Source organism: Polyodon spathula, chromosome 4 (genome assembly GCF_017654505.1).
Source record: "Polyodon spathula isolate WHYD16114869_AA chromosome 4, ASM1765450v1, whole genome shotgun sequence".
Taxonomy (NCBI): Eukaryota; Metazoa; Chordata; class Actinopteri; order Acipenseriformes; family Polyodontidae; genus Polyodon; species Polyodon spathula.
In genome coordinates this window covers 35,304,280-35,321,989 of record NC_054537.1, presented here as the reverse complement: position 1 = coordinate 35,321,989, position 17,710 = coordinate 35,304,280, and the positions used below count along the sequence as shown (strand labels likewise).

Genomic DNA, 17,710 nt, shown 5'->3' with positions numbered 1-17,710 from the left:
GGGTTTTAGGGCTGGCTAGTACAACAATGTCCTTGCATAGGACAGTAGAGCACAAAATAATGTGTCTGGGATTTAAGATCACTATAAGTACACAATGATTGCAGTTTCACATCAATATAGCTGCATTGCAACTGTGATTTAAGTACTATATTTTGCTGTTAGTGTTTGGCCCAGTTTAATGCACTTGCATGTTTGGTTAAGGATGTTGCATTATCCCTTTTTAGAATGAAATTGAGCCAGTTTAAATACCAGTTAGTATGGTATTTTATATTATCATTATTAATGATTCTAATGAATTCTCACTGGGACCTTCAGTATTGTTATCCACAAAAATGACTGTCCATGTAAGGGCATTGAGTACTGCTCAGTTTCATTCCTATATTTTTTTCAGTTCCTCCCTCACAGCTTTCTTGGCCACGGCTTCTTATTTCAGTTTTTTGTTAAACATTTTTTTACAATATCTGTTATTTGCTACTATTGCAGGTGTTCTCTTGGCACATCCCTTTAAGGAATAACCCATAAAGGTGGGATCTAAACCTCCAATTGTGTTGTCATCATGCATAAATACAATGCATTCTGCCTTCCCTTTTAATCATAATTGAAAGGAAAGGCAGAATGCAATTATCCTGAAGCCAAATTCTTCATTGCATATCGCTTTTTCTCATAGAATATGCAAGACCAAACATTTTGGATATTAGTATTCTGTTTATAAGGCAATGGTGTAGGCACAGTAGACCCCCACTCTGAGGTGGCATTTGTTGCACTCCTCAGCTGAGGTGGAATGAAAGGACAATATAACGCATCATGAAATCGTGAAATAGTAATAAACTACGCTAACAACAGCAACAAATAAATACTGTCTAGACATTTAAAAAGGGATAATGCAATGAAAAACCAAAGCACCCACCCACTTGAGCCAAATGAAAAATGACACTGATGTCAAAAAGCTATTTTCTTAAATCACTGGATATCAAACATAAGGGGTGTAATTCAATTTAGTTGATATTTCAAGTGACTGGTTGAGGGGTCAAATATCATTACCTGATTTGTTTTAATTTAAAAAGGGAGCACTGTGTAAGTGTAACAGATACTTTATTAATGGCTTAAAGGAAATCTGGCTTTCAAAAATGAAAAAAAAAAAAAAAAAAAAAAAAAAAAAATGGATCCCGTGGCTATTCGTATGTCACCAGTGGTCGCAGTTTGAAGTGTATAATCGTGTAAAAGCGTCGCAGTTTGAAGTGCAAGGAGATTAAAAAAGAGTCCTGGTTCGAGTAATGGCAAATTGCCCATCTTGGCGAAGGATGAGAGAGGTTAGAAAATAAATTGGATGGGCCTGGTTTGCCTCGTCATTGTTTAGGTTCAGCGGATGAAAAGAGGCGATTGGCTTGACAGCAGGAGTGTAGGTCTCCAATTGATCTTCTGTTCCGCTGACCAGTAAATGGGAGACAAAATTCAAATTGGGTAGAAAAATAAGTCCTAAACAAAAATAATTAAAAGGAGTTCCCTTTCAATTCGAAGATGACTAACAGCATACTTGTGGGATATGCCTGCCTATTGGTAGGTATCTACTGAGCTCTTTATATCAGAGCTGCTGATAGGCCCCTTCCTGGGGTGACGTCCCTGGTCCCGCCTACTGAGGGATCAAAACAGTTAACCCATGGAAGCCATTCCGACGGTAAGGTAAGACCTTCTGTGTTGACAACTGAGGTGTGTCAGGTCCAATTTATTTTCACACGCGCTGTTTATTTTACACAAGCTCTTTAAAAAGTTTTTTTTTTTTTTTTTTTTTTTTTCACAGTAAAAGGCACTGTGTATCAACAGGACACTCAGTACTGCATCTCCAGCCAAGTTCCACCCCTTGTTTGCTGTATTTATCACATACCTCTTCATAGTTGTGCATACTGATAAATCATCTCCTGAGCACTTGTTTATTTTTTCGCCAAACTCCTCAATAATGCAATCCAAGGCACTATTTTATTACTATAACATCTGAAAAGCTCTGCAAATGTCTGTGATATTCTTTGAGCGCTGGATGCGGAAGCAGCTATCTCCTTTGTTTATGTCTGTGTTATATCTGGTGCAGTGGCTATGTGTATTGCTCAGATCCGCCCCTTTTTTGTTAGCTTCTCTCGGCTCCTATCGGTCTCGGCCATTGAAAGGTTTTCTCGGCGTCTTCCGTAAAAAAAAACAACTAGAGAGCTGTCGTCATTGGACTGGAAAGGGAAAATTGTAATGTTGGACCTGGTCCGACGTAGGACCGCAAAGGGTTATACAAACATTTCCGGGTGGACTGAAGTTCCCCTGCATTTGTGCTGAATGCTGGCTTGCCGCTTTCGTGGAATCAGCGGCTCTAAAAAATAAAGTATCTTGTTTGTCTCTGTTCTTCTGTAGCCTGCCTCGTTTGTGTTGCAGGCTTGCTTCTTACTGTCTGTGTGTCTTTTCAACCTACACTCTTGGGGAGAACGCATTTCCTCAGCCACGGCTACGCGGTGCTGTAATCCCGCTGTTGAACGATTCCATCGGCTGCTTACGTGCAGCTGGGCAAAAGTGTTAATTTTTTTTACAAATAAGTAATATTCTACTGTTGTTGTTACGTGTCCACTTGTGTGTGACTCGATCGCACAACCTCACTTGGCCTGCGTTGTGCTGTGAATTAGCTGCACTGCAGTTTGGGGAAAAAAAAAGAAAAAGAAACAGCCGTGTTTGTTTCCTCCACAGGGGCAACGTTTCTACCTGCCTCGCCGACCTACCTCGGTGTGTCAGGCCTCCAAAAAAAGGAAAAAAAAAAAGTGTGTTCTCCCCCCTGTTCTTTTTCAACTCACCAGCCATGGCGTTAGCCTGTGTGTCTCCCTGGCTTATGCTGCGTGCTGACCAGGTGTGTGACTGCACGTGGTCGGGGCAGGCATGCTGCTTTAGCTGCACCCCCTGATTCGGTACCTCGGTGCCTTGCATAGCGCCCTCGGTGCTTGGTACACCGGTACACATGGTGCTCGGTGCACACGTGTTTAGTACCTTGGTGCGTGTAGTGTCCTCGTGCTCGGTACACCCAGTGCACGCGGTGATCGGTGCGCACGGTACTTGGTGCTCACGGTAACCATACACTATATGGGCACGGTGCCTGGTGCACTCAGTGAGCACGGTGTTCGCTGCACTAAGCGTCATAAGCGTCACATTGATGGCAAGCATGTCCTGGTTCCATGCTTGCACGTCCTAGAGGGAAAACATGAGGATGGGCATACTTTGTGTGCACGGTGCTTGGGTCTTCAGCACGCCACACTGGCCTTGGGGATGAGACCTTTTGCGACATCTGTGTAGCTTTTCAGCCCCGGGTTCTTCTCAATAGACTGGTTAGGTCCATGGGGACGGAGGCCCCGTCTCCTGTGGCCGAGCTTTCAGTGGCCCTTGGAGCCCCAGGTTCCCACTCCTCTGGTTATCCCAGAGCCCCGCGCAGGGCATCCCCTGCTCCCAGCCTCGGGGGTCGCCCTTGCGTAGCTGCTCCCCATCTCCTCAAGTGAGACGTGGTTAAGCGATCTAAGCAGGCGAGGGACATAATAGACCTCAAGACGCAGGTGGCCCGGGTCCTGCAGCTCCTGACAAAGCAGCAGGCACCTGCAGCCCCAGCCGCAGCCCCAGCTCCGCTGTCGACCACCCCAGCACCCTAACCCTAACCCCAGGGGGGATCGGGGTGAACAGGAAGCGTCATCATAGATGACAGAGGAGAATGCGCTATCAATAGCGGCCTGGGGTGAGGACTCCTTCCCCACTGAGATGGAGGAAGGAGAGGAGCCTGCATACTCTGCAGAGACAAAGCCTAGCTCTGATGTTGCCCCCGCTTTCGAACTCTACATCGGCGCTGATGGGACATGCTGCAACCTTCTTGCAGGTCCCCTGGACAGCAGTGGCCAAGCCACACCGGTCTGTGTTCCGGACGCAGGCTGTAGCTCCCCGCTAGCAACCCTTCCCATCTTTTTCTGGTTTCATGGAGGAGGTACGCTCCTCTTGGGATTGTCCAGCCTCCGCCAAATTTGCTGAAGCAAGCTGAGAGGCAGAGTGTGCAGAGAACATGGTTAACTCCACCATTGCGGTCTTAGTCAAGGCCCTGCTGGTGGAGGGTTTGCCCAATGACCCTGTGTGCCTGAACCAGCAGTGCAGGGTTGCGGAGACACACTTGAGGAGGACATATGCAGCGGAGGCACAGGTAACCAGCTTAGCTAACACAACGGGCATACTAACGGCCTACAAGGACGGCATCCTCAGAGAAGCACAGCTCCCAGAGCCGGTGGCTTCCCATTGATTCAGTATCTCCGGGTGCACATTTCTTGGCAACCAGCTTTCTCAAGGGTGTTCGCTGATTTACGCCCTCCAAGGAGGGTCGTTCTCCCCGAATGGAGCCTTGATATTATACTGGAGGCTCTCACGAAGGCCCCGTTTGAGCCCATGCACTCTATAGAGTTTAAGTATCTGTGTATGAAGACAGCCTTCCTCTTGGCTATCACTTCTGCAAATTGGGTCAGTGAGCTAAAGGCGCTGTTGGTACAAAGCTCCTGCATGCAGATTTGGGAAAATGGCAGCATGGTGTCACTACGTACAAACCCTGCTTTCCTCCCTAAGGTGATCACAGCCTGCCACATGAACCAGTCTGTGGAACTGGAGTATTTCCATCCACCTCCTTTTTCTTCAGAGGAGAATAGGAGATATTACTTCCTGTGCCCAGTGTGGGCATTTCGTGTTATGTAGATAGGGGATATCTTTGTCTGTCATGGTATACAGACCCTAGGACAGCCCCTCTCGAAGCAGCGACTGCGCACTGGATTGTGGACACAGTGTCAACTGCGTATGCTAGTGCCAGCTTGCCCCAACCTGGGAGGGTAGCTGCACATTCTACCAGTCCGTTCACTGTCCAATATCTGTACCACAGCTAGCTGGGCTATCGCATACTTTATCTAGGTTCTATCATCTTAATGTTATAGATCCTTCCTTGGCTTCATTAGGCACGAGGGTCCTTGAGGTTGCACGCTCAAACCGCTTACCTTGGGTTAAGCGGTTCTGATGCTTCTCTCGTATGCTGCCATTCTGTCTCCCTCGTGACTGCTCTGTTATACTTTACCATAAATGATGTGTTGGTTGTCTTCGAATTGAAAGGGAACGTTAGGTTACTTACCATAACCCTGGTTCCCTGAAAGAGAAGACGACCAATAAACCTCTTGCAAGGTCACATCGGTCGCCCTCATAGGTTCGATGCAAAAAGAGGAATGGCTTCCGTGGGTTGACTGTTTTGATCACTCGGTGGGCGGGACCAAGGACGTCGCCTTAGGAAGGGGCCTATTGGCTGCTCTGATATAAAGAGCTCAGTAGTACCTACCAATAGGCAGGCATACCCCATAAGTATGTTGTTGGTCGTGTTCTCTTTCAGGGAACCAGGGCTAGGGTAAGTAACCTAATGTTTTCAGGAAACGTTAACCACATAGGTTACCAAAAAGGCCTTCTGACCACAATAGGATACACTACAATTCGTAGACTCTGCAAGGTACAGGTGTACAGTATGTATAAGTTCATCTCAGGGTTTTATGTATTATAACTGTATTATAACTGCTTTCCTGTATGGAAACAAAGGTCAGAGATGGTGAGGTTAACAGGAAGTTAGTGGTAGTTTAGTGACCATCTGTTCTAAGGCTAACGTTGTTTCCTTACCTTGGCGGGTAGCTCAGGGATGCCCATGTTTTATCAGAGGCAAGCACTTCGGTCAAGGAGATTGAGACTCGACTGGAACAGGAGAGGAGACTGCGGCAGGAGGAGCAGGACACCTTCAACACCCGGATCATGCAGGTACTGTACAGTGACACGGTGGAGACTGACAGAAAGGCAACTCTGGAAAACAACTGTTTGTTGTTGCATTTCATTGCATCCTACATTTAAAAGTGAGGCTTAAGTCAGAATTCTAAATATAAATTATCCATTGCGTCATGAAATCAGCTGAGTTGTAAAAACTACCATCAAATTTCTTTATTTAGTATTTGAATACAGTATTCTTTAAAGTAATTTCTTTTGCCTTGAAGTTAAGAACTATGAATCGTTTACAAGACACATCTGGTTTTAAGAAGTCTCTGTTCATGCAAGTGTTACTCCAGCTACAGTAAAGGATTTATGCTGGCAGGTGCATCAGCTGAGGGACCAGGGGTAGCTGAAGCTCTACTGAACAACTGAACTGAACAATAATTAGAGCATGCAGTTTAGAATTCAACTTTAATGGAATTGGCAGAATTGCCACAATTTTAGCACAGAACAAATCAGTGTTGCACTACAGGTGGATCTTGCAGACAAAATTCTGAAAAAATTGGAAAACGCTAATAATACAGGTAATATGCTTTAATTACTCCTGTTGCAAGCCAAAACCTAGCACTGTAAATGTATTCTAAAATCTTAAAAAAATGTATGGAAGTACACCATTTTTAAAACATGATTAAAAAAACGATTTGTTTGAAAAGGAATTTTAGGTTTTTGTATTATTATTATGTGTACAGCTTTTTCACAGAAGGCACTTTTAAGTCCCTATTGTATTGTATTGTATTGTGTTAATCACTATAAAATGACAGCCACTGGTCCGGCACTTTTCAAGTTTGTTATAAACGAGGTTCAGGTTTTTTTGTTTTTCAGGGGAAAAAAAAAAAAAAAACTATCCTTGCGTGTTACCTGCATCTTCATGGTAAACCTAACCGTAATCTCTTGTCCTAGTCTTCTCAGCTGGAGGAGGAGTGCCGGAAGAGCTTGCTGCGGAAGGACTTGGAGGTGCAGAGCCTTAGACTGCAGAACAAGCTGGAGGGGAAATCCTGGAGCCAGGAGAAGGAGCTGCTCCAGCAGGAGGTGCGGCTCTTCCGCCAGAACACCTTCCTCTTCTCCGTCAAGCTCAAGTGGCTGCTCAAGCACTGGAGACAGGGAAAGAAGATGGACGATGATGAGGAGGATGACCTCATGGAGGTTAGATCTCAATCCAGGAGGGCGTATCGAAGGCATTCCCAATTCTTTGTCATTGCACCCAACAAATAACAATATAACAATAACAAATAGACTTGTTAGATGCAAAGTCCCAAAAATAAATGTCTGAGCTTTTTTTTTTTTTTTTTTTCTGGCAACTTTGTGCGTTTTTCCTTTCTGGAAAAAATGTGCCGATAGATTAAAGAGCTGTGAGAGTTTGAGAAGCCCACTGTGTATGTGGAAAGTGTTCAGCTATTCCTTTTATCCAACTTTGTGAAGGGGTACATGTCGGCAAGGAGCCTCAGAGACCAGAAACACTGTAGTTTTAAGCTTTCGCACTCATTTATTTGCATTTAACACATAACGCAAAACAAAAAACCCGGACCGCCATTACTTCACTGTCACACTACCTCTACTAACACCATTGACCACCCTATTTATACACCTGTGCCTTAATGAATCATTTATTCAATTGACAGCTCCAGCCACATCCTCACGCGTTTTTGCAGGGAGGAATTTAACCCCCTCCCTGCCACCCAATACTCCCCACGCCAACACATACACCCGTGCGCCAGCAGGGATTTCACAGTACCACACTTGCCTATTGCTTTTCTGTGCCGATCGATTAGAGCTGTGAGAATTTGAGAATAATCACCTATTCCTTTGTCCAACTATTTAAATCCTGTTTTTAAACAGTACTTTCCTGCTACTTAACACCAAAAACAAAAAGCACCCAATTTAACTATTTATTTACTTTATCTGGATGGTATAGTTTCCATCAAATTCAGTTTTAATAATAATTTTTTTAAAAAAGCTAGTGTTAGATCTACAAGATATATTTCTTGGGCTATTATCTAGGATTGAAACTACAAGGAAGCCTTTGGGTGGTTATTTATTTCAAGTTGCTATGTCTACAGGAGGGTTACTAGGGAGTAGCTGCTGGGCCTTTTGCCCTAGTATCTATAACTGGTGAGTTTTATTTGTGGCTCATGGTTTTAATCTGTAAATCACATCAACATGTCACTTACAAACACTGCTTGCTATTGCTTTTGTCAGTATGAGAAGATTGACAGCATGCCGGAGCTGAACCTCCTGATGCACCAGACAGCGAGTGAACCTAACCAGGAAGAGCAGGCCTCTGCGGAGAGCGGTGTTCGGGGACCTCCTCTGCAAACCCCAGAGCTAGTTCAATATCAGAAGCAGGTACTAAACTGCACTTCGTGGGTATTTCCAAACCTTTCTTCCTGAACCATCAGTACCTGAGAAGAACTGGGGAAACAACAGGAAAAAAGGGCACAAAAAGTAAAAGTCTAGATGGCACAAATTCAGCTCAGGAAATCGTGTTAGACCTTGGGTTCTCAACCTTTTTTTGAATCATGCCCCACCTTAGCAATATTTTTATTTATTTTTTGAGCCCCCCCTCCCGTGTTATTTTGTGAACAGATGTCGTCAAATGCATGGAACACCCATACCTTAATTCCTGTGGTCGAAAATGTAAACAAAACAGCAACAAAAATACACACGTAACTTGTACATTTTGTAAAATTAATTATTCTATTAATTTTCTTTTTTCTTTAAATTTCTATAAACTTGACACTCATGTTAACATTTGCTATAATTACTGTATCATTAGAACTCTCACCACAACCCCCTAGAAAGTTTGACACCGCCCCCAATGGATCATGAAAATTTGCATCTCGCACCTAAAAATGCAATTTTCAGTTAATTTAGAATTATTGTTTAGGCAATTAATTATTTCATGCTGTACATAGGTGTTTCACGGTACTGGTAAAATTCAAATGTTTTACACTCGTCCACGGAGGATACTATAACTAATGTATTTTCTTAATCTGTTTCACTGCCTTCAGTATCCTAAGTGCTTATTCCAATAACTGGACATATTTTCTGTGTTAAATGTCACCAAGTGGATAGTAATATCATCACATTTCTTTATCTGTAAAACTTTTTACAGGTAGATCCTTTTATTTTCTTATGTGATAGGGTCCCCTAGAAGACTAACACTGGCAATCGGGTATCACTCAGAATAAAATAAATGTCTTTAAGTGCAGACATGCACGCTTATTGTTTGCAGAGGCGAAATCAACAAAAAAGGTCATGGTCCCAGGCTTTTAAGGAGAGACACGTGTCTCCCCTGACACTGACACAGATACAGAGGCAGACTCAGACAAGTCCCCCAGCTGCAGAACTCTGTTATTTTAATTCATGGCACTTTTCAGTCTGCTTTGTGTGTGTGTGTGTGTTGGAAGTATCCAGTTTTGTGGGTATGTGGAGCCATCTCAATGCAAGGTGGTAGACTGTTTGTAGCAAAATATATCCCAGTTCCTATGTTAATTGTTAACTATAATGTCCCTCAACATTTCCCCACAGCTAAATTAAAATTAAATTGGTCCATTAGACTTACATTTTAGTTTACTGTATTTGGGTTGAGATTTAACACTCCCCAAACATACCTATGAAATGAAGAGGCTACATAGTTTTCATCTTTTTCTCAATTGGTGTTTATTCTAATCTGAGGTGAGCCTGTCTACAAAGCTGCAGGCTAAACATTATTTAAAGATAGGTTTTTAAAAACATTGATAGCCACAAAACAGTTTTTGGCTGTTGGTTACGTTTTCAATGACTCAAGAGTTCAAGCTTTGTGAACAGGGCCCACTGGAGGGAAAAAAAAAAAAAAGAAAAATAAATGTTCAGGTTCCAAGGGCTTAACGAAATTGGCAAAATATGTACTGAATAATTTTACAAAACTAAGCGTAAAAACAAAATACACAGACACCTCCATCTAAGAAAGAAATCTAGACTGAGTGGCATTCTTATATTGATGCTCTGCTTGCTTCGAGCACTCTGACGTCCTGCTGTGAAACCTGTGTGACACACTCCATACGCTACAGTTATAGCTCTACCGCAGAAAGCACTTTCAGTTCAAAGATATCAAAGCCACCGAGACTGAGTGTTCAGTGTTACTGGTGAAGAGCAGGACAAGGACACTTACCAGGGCTTTAGTGGAGCTGTTTTTTTCACCCTAAATTTAAGAATATGTGCTTGTCTGGGTTTTTTAATTGGGTTCAGTTTAAGTTAAATATACAAAACTGGTCTCAAGCAGTAGGCAGCTTAACACAAGTATATATGGGACAACTAACCAGAAGTACTAAATGTAAAAATTGTCTTAGACACCAGTCAACCTAACATTGCAGTTATAAATCAATGATTAAATAAATACATGGGAGCTAATGATATAACAGTCATAAGAACGAGGGAGGAACATCTGAAGAACGTTACCTTCTTACAGGAGTTAAGCTGGTATACTGTCCTTTAAGTAGAACCCCTGTCATTAGCATTCTGAGAAGTTCCGTCTCAATTAGAGAAACAGACTGCTATTAGCCCATTAGATCTCTACAGGCTATGTACTATACTCTTTATTTCCATGTAAAAAAGCTTCCTCTGCACAAAGCTAATAATCACTATCCTTGTTGTATATCATTCTGCATATAATAGCATTCTGTGTGACACCACACCACCAAAAGGATCAATATACAGAAGGACAGGTTTATGAGATCTCATTGTTTCCAGGGCGTCTGTACCTACTTGCAGGATTTACTGTAAACATGCATCAAGCCAATAACAACATCTAGGCTTGACTGCCTCCCCCCCACCACCACCACGCCTCATAATCCAGAGACCTTATCCTAACCACTGTGCCATTTCACTGGTTTCATTCTGGTACTTGCAAAAATAAATACATAAAAAATCCTGAATTAACATTAGCATTGTTACTGAAATGTGACGTGCACCTTATTTACAACATAAAGTAGTCTGCTAAGTTAATTCTTGAATTAAAAAATATATATTTTTACCAGTGTTATTTCATTACCATCCGAGTGCTGACCTGCAATTGCAGGAATCATTGCAAGCAGTGTTCTCTGAACATTAACCGTTTCAGTGCTGCATTATTTTAAATTTTTTTTACATGTACATTTTACTTCATGTTTACAAATCATTTGATCTGATATGACAAACCCACGAAAACTCACACAAACTCCCATTTCTTTTTTTACATAGTGCTGTAAAGACCAAAAGAACAACAAAAATACATGCATATGATAAATATAATAATATGACTTGTGGAATGCCTGCTTGTAAATCCTATTCCATTTGTCACAAAAGGTCACCAATCACAGCAATGCTCAGCATGCAATAAATTTGAATTCACCATCTTAAAGTAAAGCCCAATGCACTTAACAGATAACTAGAGGATGCATCAAGTGTACCTCGCTAGTACCTCAACCACAAGCACAGTACAAGATTTCAGACATCTCAGATTTTAGTCACAGGGAAGACTCTTATCTCCTAGTACTGCACAGTGGGCAGCACCAGATAATCAACTGATCAACTAGTCGAATAGCAAAGTGAGAGTCGACCTTAGAAACTGGTATTCGACTAGTTGCACATCATGTGACTGTGAAGTAACTGAAGTGTGCAGTTTCAGATGAATGGAAGTGCAGTTGCAAAGTAGTAAAATAAATATTACATTAAAAAAAGTCAAGCAGTTTTAAAATAAACACAAAACAGCAGAGTGTTCTGAAACAATATGTTCACAAACAGAGCACCAGGCATTATCAAATGCATTATATATCCTTTTTTTTTTTTTTAAAGCAGTGACCAGTTGACCTATTCGACTATTTTTACCCCTGCTTTTCGACTCAGTGCACCCAGTAGTTAAATCACTTCAGTATATGGTATGAGTTGAAGCCAGCACTTGAATATACAAACCAGAGAGTGGTGTTTGTATTTGGTCTCTGAGAGTTCAATGTTGAGCCCTGTGTGTCCCCTGCAGGAAGGTGAGAACCGCAAGGTGCTGCAGGCTCTGAGAACCCTGCTGGAGGAGTTCCGCTCTGAACTGTGGGACGAGGAGCAGCGGCGCTGTGAGCTGCAGCAGACCTACGCCAATGAGAAGGCTGCCTTTGAGGTGGAGTGGGCAGAAATGAAGTGCCACATTGAGCAGGTACTGCAAACGCTCTTTGGCAACCCTAATAAAACTTTATCATGGTATTTTTGCACATGCAGTTTTACCGTGCTTTTCCCATTGTTATACTCGGGTGAAATTCCCTACAAAAAAGTGCAGGTACTGATATACGCAGTCGGGTGTAAACATTAAATAAAAATGTGGCAAATTTGAGTGTCAATAAATAAATACTTCTAAAATGTATAGATATCAGTAAATCATTTTTTAAAACAAAATAAGGCTTACAAAAATAACTGTTACAATATAACAAATTCACCATAAACAAAGAAGCTGAAAATACTGAAAGCTTGGTTTCTTCTGCATGTATCATTCAGTCATGTACTGTAATATAACTCTTAAAGCTTAAACGATAAGTATTAATAAATATTATATTGTGCATTAACTGCTGTAGAGAGGGAGTTTTACACACAAAAACTGCTATATAAAATTATACAAAAAGGTCTTAGTCAAACAATGCGCAGAGGCACATTTTTGTAACAGGCACTACTATTAAAAAAATAATAATAATAAATATAAAAACAACATGATATACTTGACTTGGCCATTATAATCTCCATAGTATTCTCTGAAATCATCCCCATACTTTCTAGACCCTGTGTATTCACCTACAACAGGATCTGGCCATGCTACTATTGATAGCCTTGGATTAGAACATATATCCCTGTTTTAAAAAAAATCCCACAATGATATATTATGTGTGTTTCTCTGTTATGTTTCTGTCTATATCGATTACCATGAACTACAGAAAAAATAGCTTTTTAAAAGGCTTCTCAAAGCTGAACAAGGGGAAATGTGGTGGAATTATGTCAGCGTTGTACTTGCTGTACACTTTTTCTTCTATTGATTTTTCATCATGACATGATCATTGTCACCGCACACTTTCAGGTGACTTTTTTTAAAACAGATTTGCTAGCCAGCAGGACAAATACTTAAATTAGCACTACGTTATGAATCAGCATAAAACCATTTAAAAATGCAACATTTGTTTGTGATGATAAGAAAGGAAGACTAGATGTGTTTAGCTGCTACAGCCTTCATCAACATTGGAGACGTGAAATAAAGATTTACTGTAATCAAATGCTTTTAGGTATACACAATTTTTTTTTTAAATGTTATATTAAGATCAACAATAGTAATTAAAGTTGTTTAACAGTTGGTTGTAATTTAAACTAATTTTATTTTCCAACCTAGATACATAAGCTACATGACAAAACTCCTGTACCTATTCAAAAAAAAAAAAAAAAAAAAAAAAAAAAATTGTTTACTAATTTAGCAATCATGTTTTTTTTTTTTTTATCCCAGCTAGAATGTTAATGTTTCATCTTTGTAAACTGTCAACATAATAATAGACCTTGTAATACTACAATAATATTGTATGATTGTATGTCATTAGAATATATTACTAAAACTTTAACATTTTAATTGCGATTAAAGATTGACAACATTTTGACGTGTAAAACCTTTTTATATACAGTAAATAAATCTTTGATCACACATCAACTACATCTGATTAAACAACATTTTTACAGGCAGAAAAAAGCTTACACACGTTTAAAACTAGGCCTAGTATAAAGAGAGACATAAGTTACAGTATAATTGAACACTTTGTATCACACATATTTTTACAGACCTAAAATAAATAAACAGGGCAAACCAGAGAAGACTATGGTAAATGTATAGTATAACCAGGGGTGAAATTTTACCGGTGAGCTGGAGAGATATTTGGAGGAAAAACATACATATTCGAAAGGCAGGAGCTATGTCAATTCCTTCAGACATCCCACTAGAATACCAAATGGAGGACTGTGCGCATAAGTGGAAAGAAGTAGAGCAAGCTGTGAAAAAAAGCAAGGGCATCATCATCTCCAGGGCCTAATGGAGTTCCATACAGAGTGTACAAGAGTGCTTCTGGAGTTCTACGAATCCTGTGGAAATTTATGAAAGCAGCATGGGAAAAACAGGTTGTACCAAGATCATGGCGCAGAGCAGATGGAGTCTTAATACCAAAAGAAAGATTCTACAAGAATAAGTCAGTTTCGCCCCATTTCCCTATTAAATGTAGAAGGCAAGGTTTTCTTCAGAATTATTACTCAGAGATTGTCAGCTTACCTATTAAAGAACTGCTTCATTGACACTTCAGTACGAAAAGCGGGCATTCCAGGTTTTCCAGGATGATTAGAACACATCAGCGTGATCTGGCAACAAATTCACTCAGCTAAGAAGGAGAGGAAGGAGCTCCATGTGATATTCCTGGATTTGGCTAATGCATATGGTTCAGTGCCACATGAACTTCTTTGGGCAGCATTTGATTTTTTCAATGTACCGATGGCAATAACAAATTTAATGAAAGCCTACTTTGGAGATTTGCAATTTAGTTTTTGAACTTCCAAAATTCAACACTACATGGCAATGCTTAGAAGTTGGAATAATGGCAGGATGCACCATTTCTCCACTGGCTTTTAACATGGCAATGGACATCAATATGGGTAGTGGGAGGAGAGCACTTGGCTTTCAGTTTGGTCTACTGTCAAGGCTGCTGTGGCCACTGACTCTGTACAAGGTTTCTTTTGACAACAGTTGAAGCTGGAAGCTTTATTCAGTTCATATGTCAGGAAATGGTTGGCAGTTCCACACTGCCTCAGCAGAGTGGGACTTTATGGTAAAGGAATACTGCAGCTACCAGTCTCTGCTCTAACCGAGAAGAGTAGATTCACTGACAAATGCGTAAGAAGGCAGCACCTGTGTTGAAAACTGGCAAAGAAAGCTGTGGAAGATGCAAAGGCTGCCTGTCAAAATCAGTGATATCATGGGGCAAGTTCAGCATGGAAGAGGGGGTCTTGGTCTCAATTCATCTCCTCCTACATGGCACAAGGCAACCCCAGCTCAATGGAGGAAGTCAACAAGGTGCAAAAGCAGGAGGAGAGGATGAGGTGTGTAAAGGCCGTTTCCCAGGCCAAGCAGGGAGAATGGATGAGATGGGACAGTGTGGAACAACGCAAGATCAGCTGGCAAGACCTATGGACAATGGAACAGAGCAGGATCAGTTTCCTCATCAGGTTAACATGTGATGGTCTCCCATCACCACAGAACCTAAACCTCTGGGTATGAGAGGATCCCTCATGTCGTTTGTGTTCATCACGTGCAACATTAAGGCACATTTTGACAGGATGTAAGGTGGGTCTTAGCCAAGGACTGTTTACTTGGCATCATGACCAGGTGCTGCGATGTTTGGCCTTAGCATTGGAAGACAAGTGTAACATGACGAATAAGTTGCCACCAGTTCCATCAAAGCATTACACACAAAAGACAATATTCCTCTGTCCAGGAGAGCAACCACCAAGAAAAGTTGTTAAAACCAAGCATTGCCCAGGACAACTGGAAGCTGCTAGAGACTGGAAAATGCTGGCAGTTGTTGGTCAATGGCTTATTTTTCACCTGAGATTGCCACCACTAACCTTTGAATAAACATTGTCTTATGGTCTGGATCAGCACACCTTGTTCATCTGGTAAATTTAACAGTGCCATGGGTGCTGTGGATGAGGCATATGAGAGGAAGAAACTTCGGTATGCTCAACTATTTGCTGAAGCAGAACAGCGAGGGTGGAGCGTCCGGATTTACCCAGTGGAGGTGGGTTGTCGAGGTCGAGATGTCGGGCTCAGTGACGAACTTATCTGAAGCAGCAGAAAAAAGCAGCAACTGGCTGTGGTTGAGACTGAAAGATTCTGGCTGGGGATCTCAAGCACAGTAGAAAGAAAGCAATGCTGATTGATTGATGTACGGGTAAGTAAGCTGGGCTGAGCTGAGTGGGGGACAGAGGGACGCCAGAATCACTGTCAAGCCCTCTTCAGGTGTTATAGGCTAGTCGACGAAACATGGAGGACGGAAGGTGCCCACTTGAAGACCCCAGAGGTGTACCTTACTTAGCTCAATCCAGACGATTGTAATGCTGATGCGCTGGGGAGACCGTGCTGTGGTTGATCCCCGGAGCCAGCATCGCAGCCGTTGTGTGTGCTGATGCGCTGGGGAGGCAAAATAAGCTGGTCTCTTGAGCCAGCATTACACTTCAGCCATCAAAACCAAGCAGAAGGATATCTACATCATCAGATGGAAAGAAACTAAATGGATCACATTAGTTGACTGTAAAGCTACGACTTAGTTGGTGCTTATCTTGGCGAGAGCCGAGTTCAAATCAGCATGAAGTTTTAACATCTACTCTCATGTAATGGAAATCAAAATCAGTTTGCCATGTTTATTAATCTGGTTTACCACACTGTACCTCACTATTCATTACAGTGCTTATCTATGCGTTACCATGCTTTTCACTATGCTGTATTACAATTTGTTGTGTTTTTACTTTGGTAAAATGTTGTAAGGGAAGAATCTTTTTTGACTTTTTCAACCTGAAAAAAGAAACAAGGACCAGGGGTCACAAATGGAGATTAGACAAAGGGGCATGCAGAACAGAAAATAGGAGGCACTTTTTTACACAGAGAATCGTGAGGGTCTGGAATCAACTCCCCAGTAATGTTGTTGAAGCTGACACCCTGGGATCCTTCAAGAAGCTGCTTGATGAGATTCTGGGATTAATAAGCTACTAACAACCAAACGAGCAAGATGGGCCGAATGGCCTCCTCTTGTTTGTAAACTTTCTTATGTTCTTTCTTATGTTCTTATGGAACTGCTTTTTTAGAATAAATTACCAGCGGCAGTGATGACTGTCATTCAGTTTGGCACTGTAGATAAAAATGTGGTTTACTCATCCTTCCCTGCTTAATGAGCCATGCAGTTATGTGTGGTGTTTGTCTATCATTCATGTATGGTGAACACATTTAATTGAGTTGTCATGGAAACCAGGGTTGGACACTGACAGTAGTTCGATTGTTGCTATCATTGTTTAGCATTTTTCATTTTGTTTTGTTCCATTCGCTTATAATGCCTTCAGAATCTTTAGTATTATGCGGGTCACTGTTTTTCATTAACAGTGAAGTAAATCTGTAAGTGACAGTCTATGGGAGGGACTAGGTCAGAAGTCGCAGGCTGTTGTTAAAAGCCTTAGCAGCGCATGTTAGGTTTATTTATTTCAGTCTGTTGTGCGCCTCTCTGTAAACACTTTAGAAACCCGCAAAGTACTCATAGGAAAGTGCAGAAAAAATGTAGGAAGATTGTCATGGAGAATGAGATTTTCTGGAATGTAAATCATAATGAAATACAGAATATGGAAATGTCCACAATGTTTACACTGAGCCAACTAATTCAATGACTGATCCATATTTTCATAAATCACCTTCACGCATTAGGACGGTGTATATTTGATTGTCTTGGTTAGTCTAAACAAGGAGGAAGTACTGTACTGCTTTGTGTGTCAGTAGTAAGACATTTATAGAGACCGCTTGTCAACATTTGTTTTAATTAATTAGTATATTTCATTCTAGTACTACTGTATTCACATTACAGATAAATGGTATGTTCTGCAATTTTCTTTGACTTCCAGTTGCATGACAGACAAACTAATTGAGGTGTCACTGCTGAAAGAAATGGGTTATATTATATTATATATAATATATATATATAATATATTATATATATATATATATATATATATATATATATATATATATATATATATATATTTATTAATGTATTAAAGTATACTTAAGGTTATGTATACTTAAGGTTCCAACATACTAAGACAGGGT

The 17,710-nt window shown here is 41.1% G+C and overlaps 1 protein-coding gene across 9 annotated transcripts in view; it reads left to right on the top strand.

Annotated features, from left to right (window-relative positions):
- Window positions 1-17,710, top strand: part of LOC121314473 (microtubule cross-linking factor 1-like) — a 78,487-nt gene that overhangs the window by 43,818 nt on the left and 16,959 nt on the right. For 8 of the 9 annotated variants that reach the window (XR_005950110.1, XR_005950108.1, XR_005950109.1 and 5 more), the window contains 4 exons: window positions 5,704-5,826; window positions 6,733-6,975; window positions 8,029-8,175; window positions 11,825-11,992. Coding sequence is in view for 6 of the 9 variants with exons in the window: in XM_041247784.1 (XP_041103718.1) it covers window positions 5,704-5,826; window positions 6,733-6,975; window positions 8,029-8,175; window positions 11,825-11,992 (681 nt within the window). In the remaining 3 variants the exon portion in view is untranslated. The remainder of the gene's footprint in view (window positions 1-5,703; window positions 5,827-6,732; window positions 6,976-8,028; window positions 8,176-11,824; window positions 11,993-17,710) is intronic. The other variant, XM_041247786.1, reaches the window with a different exon arrangement.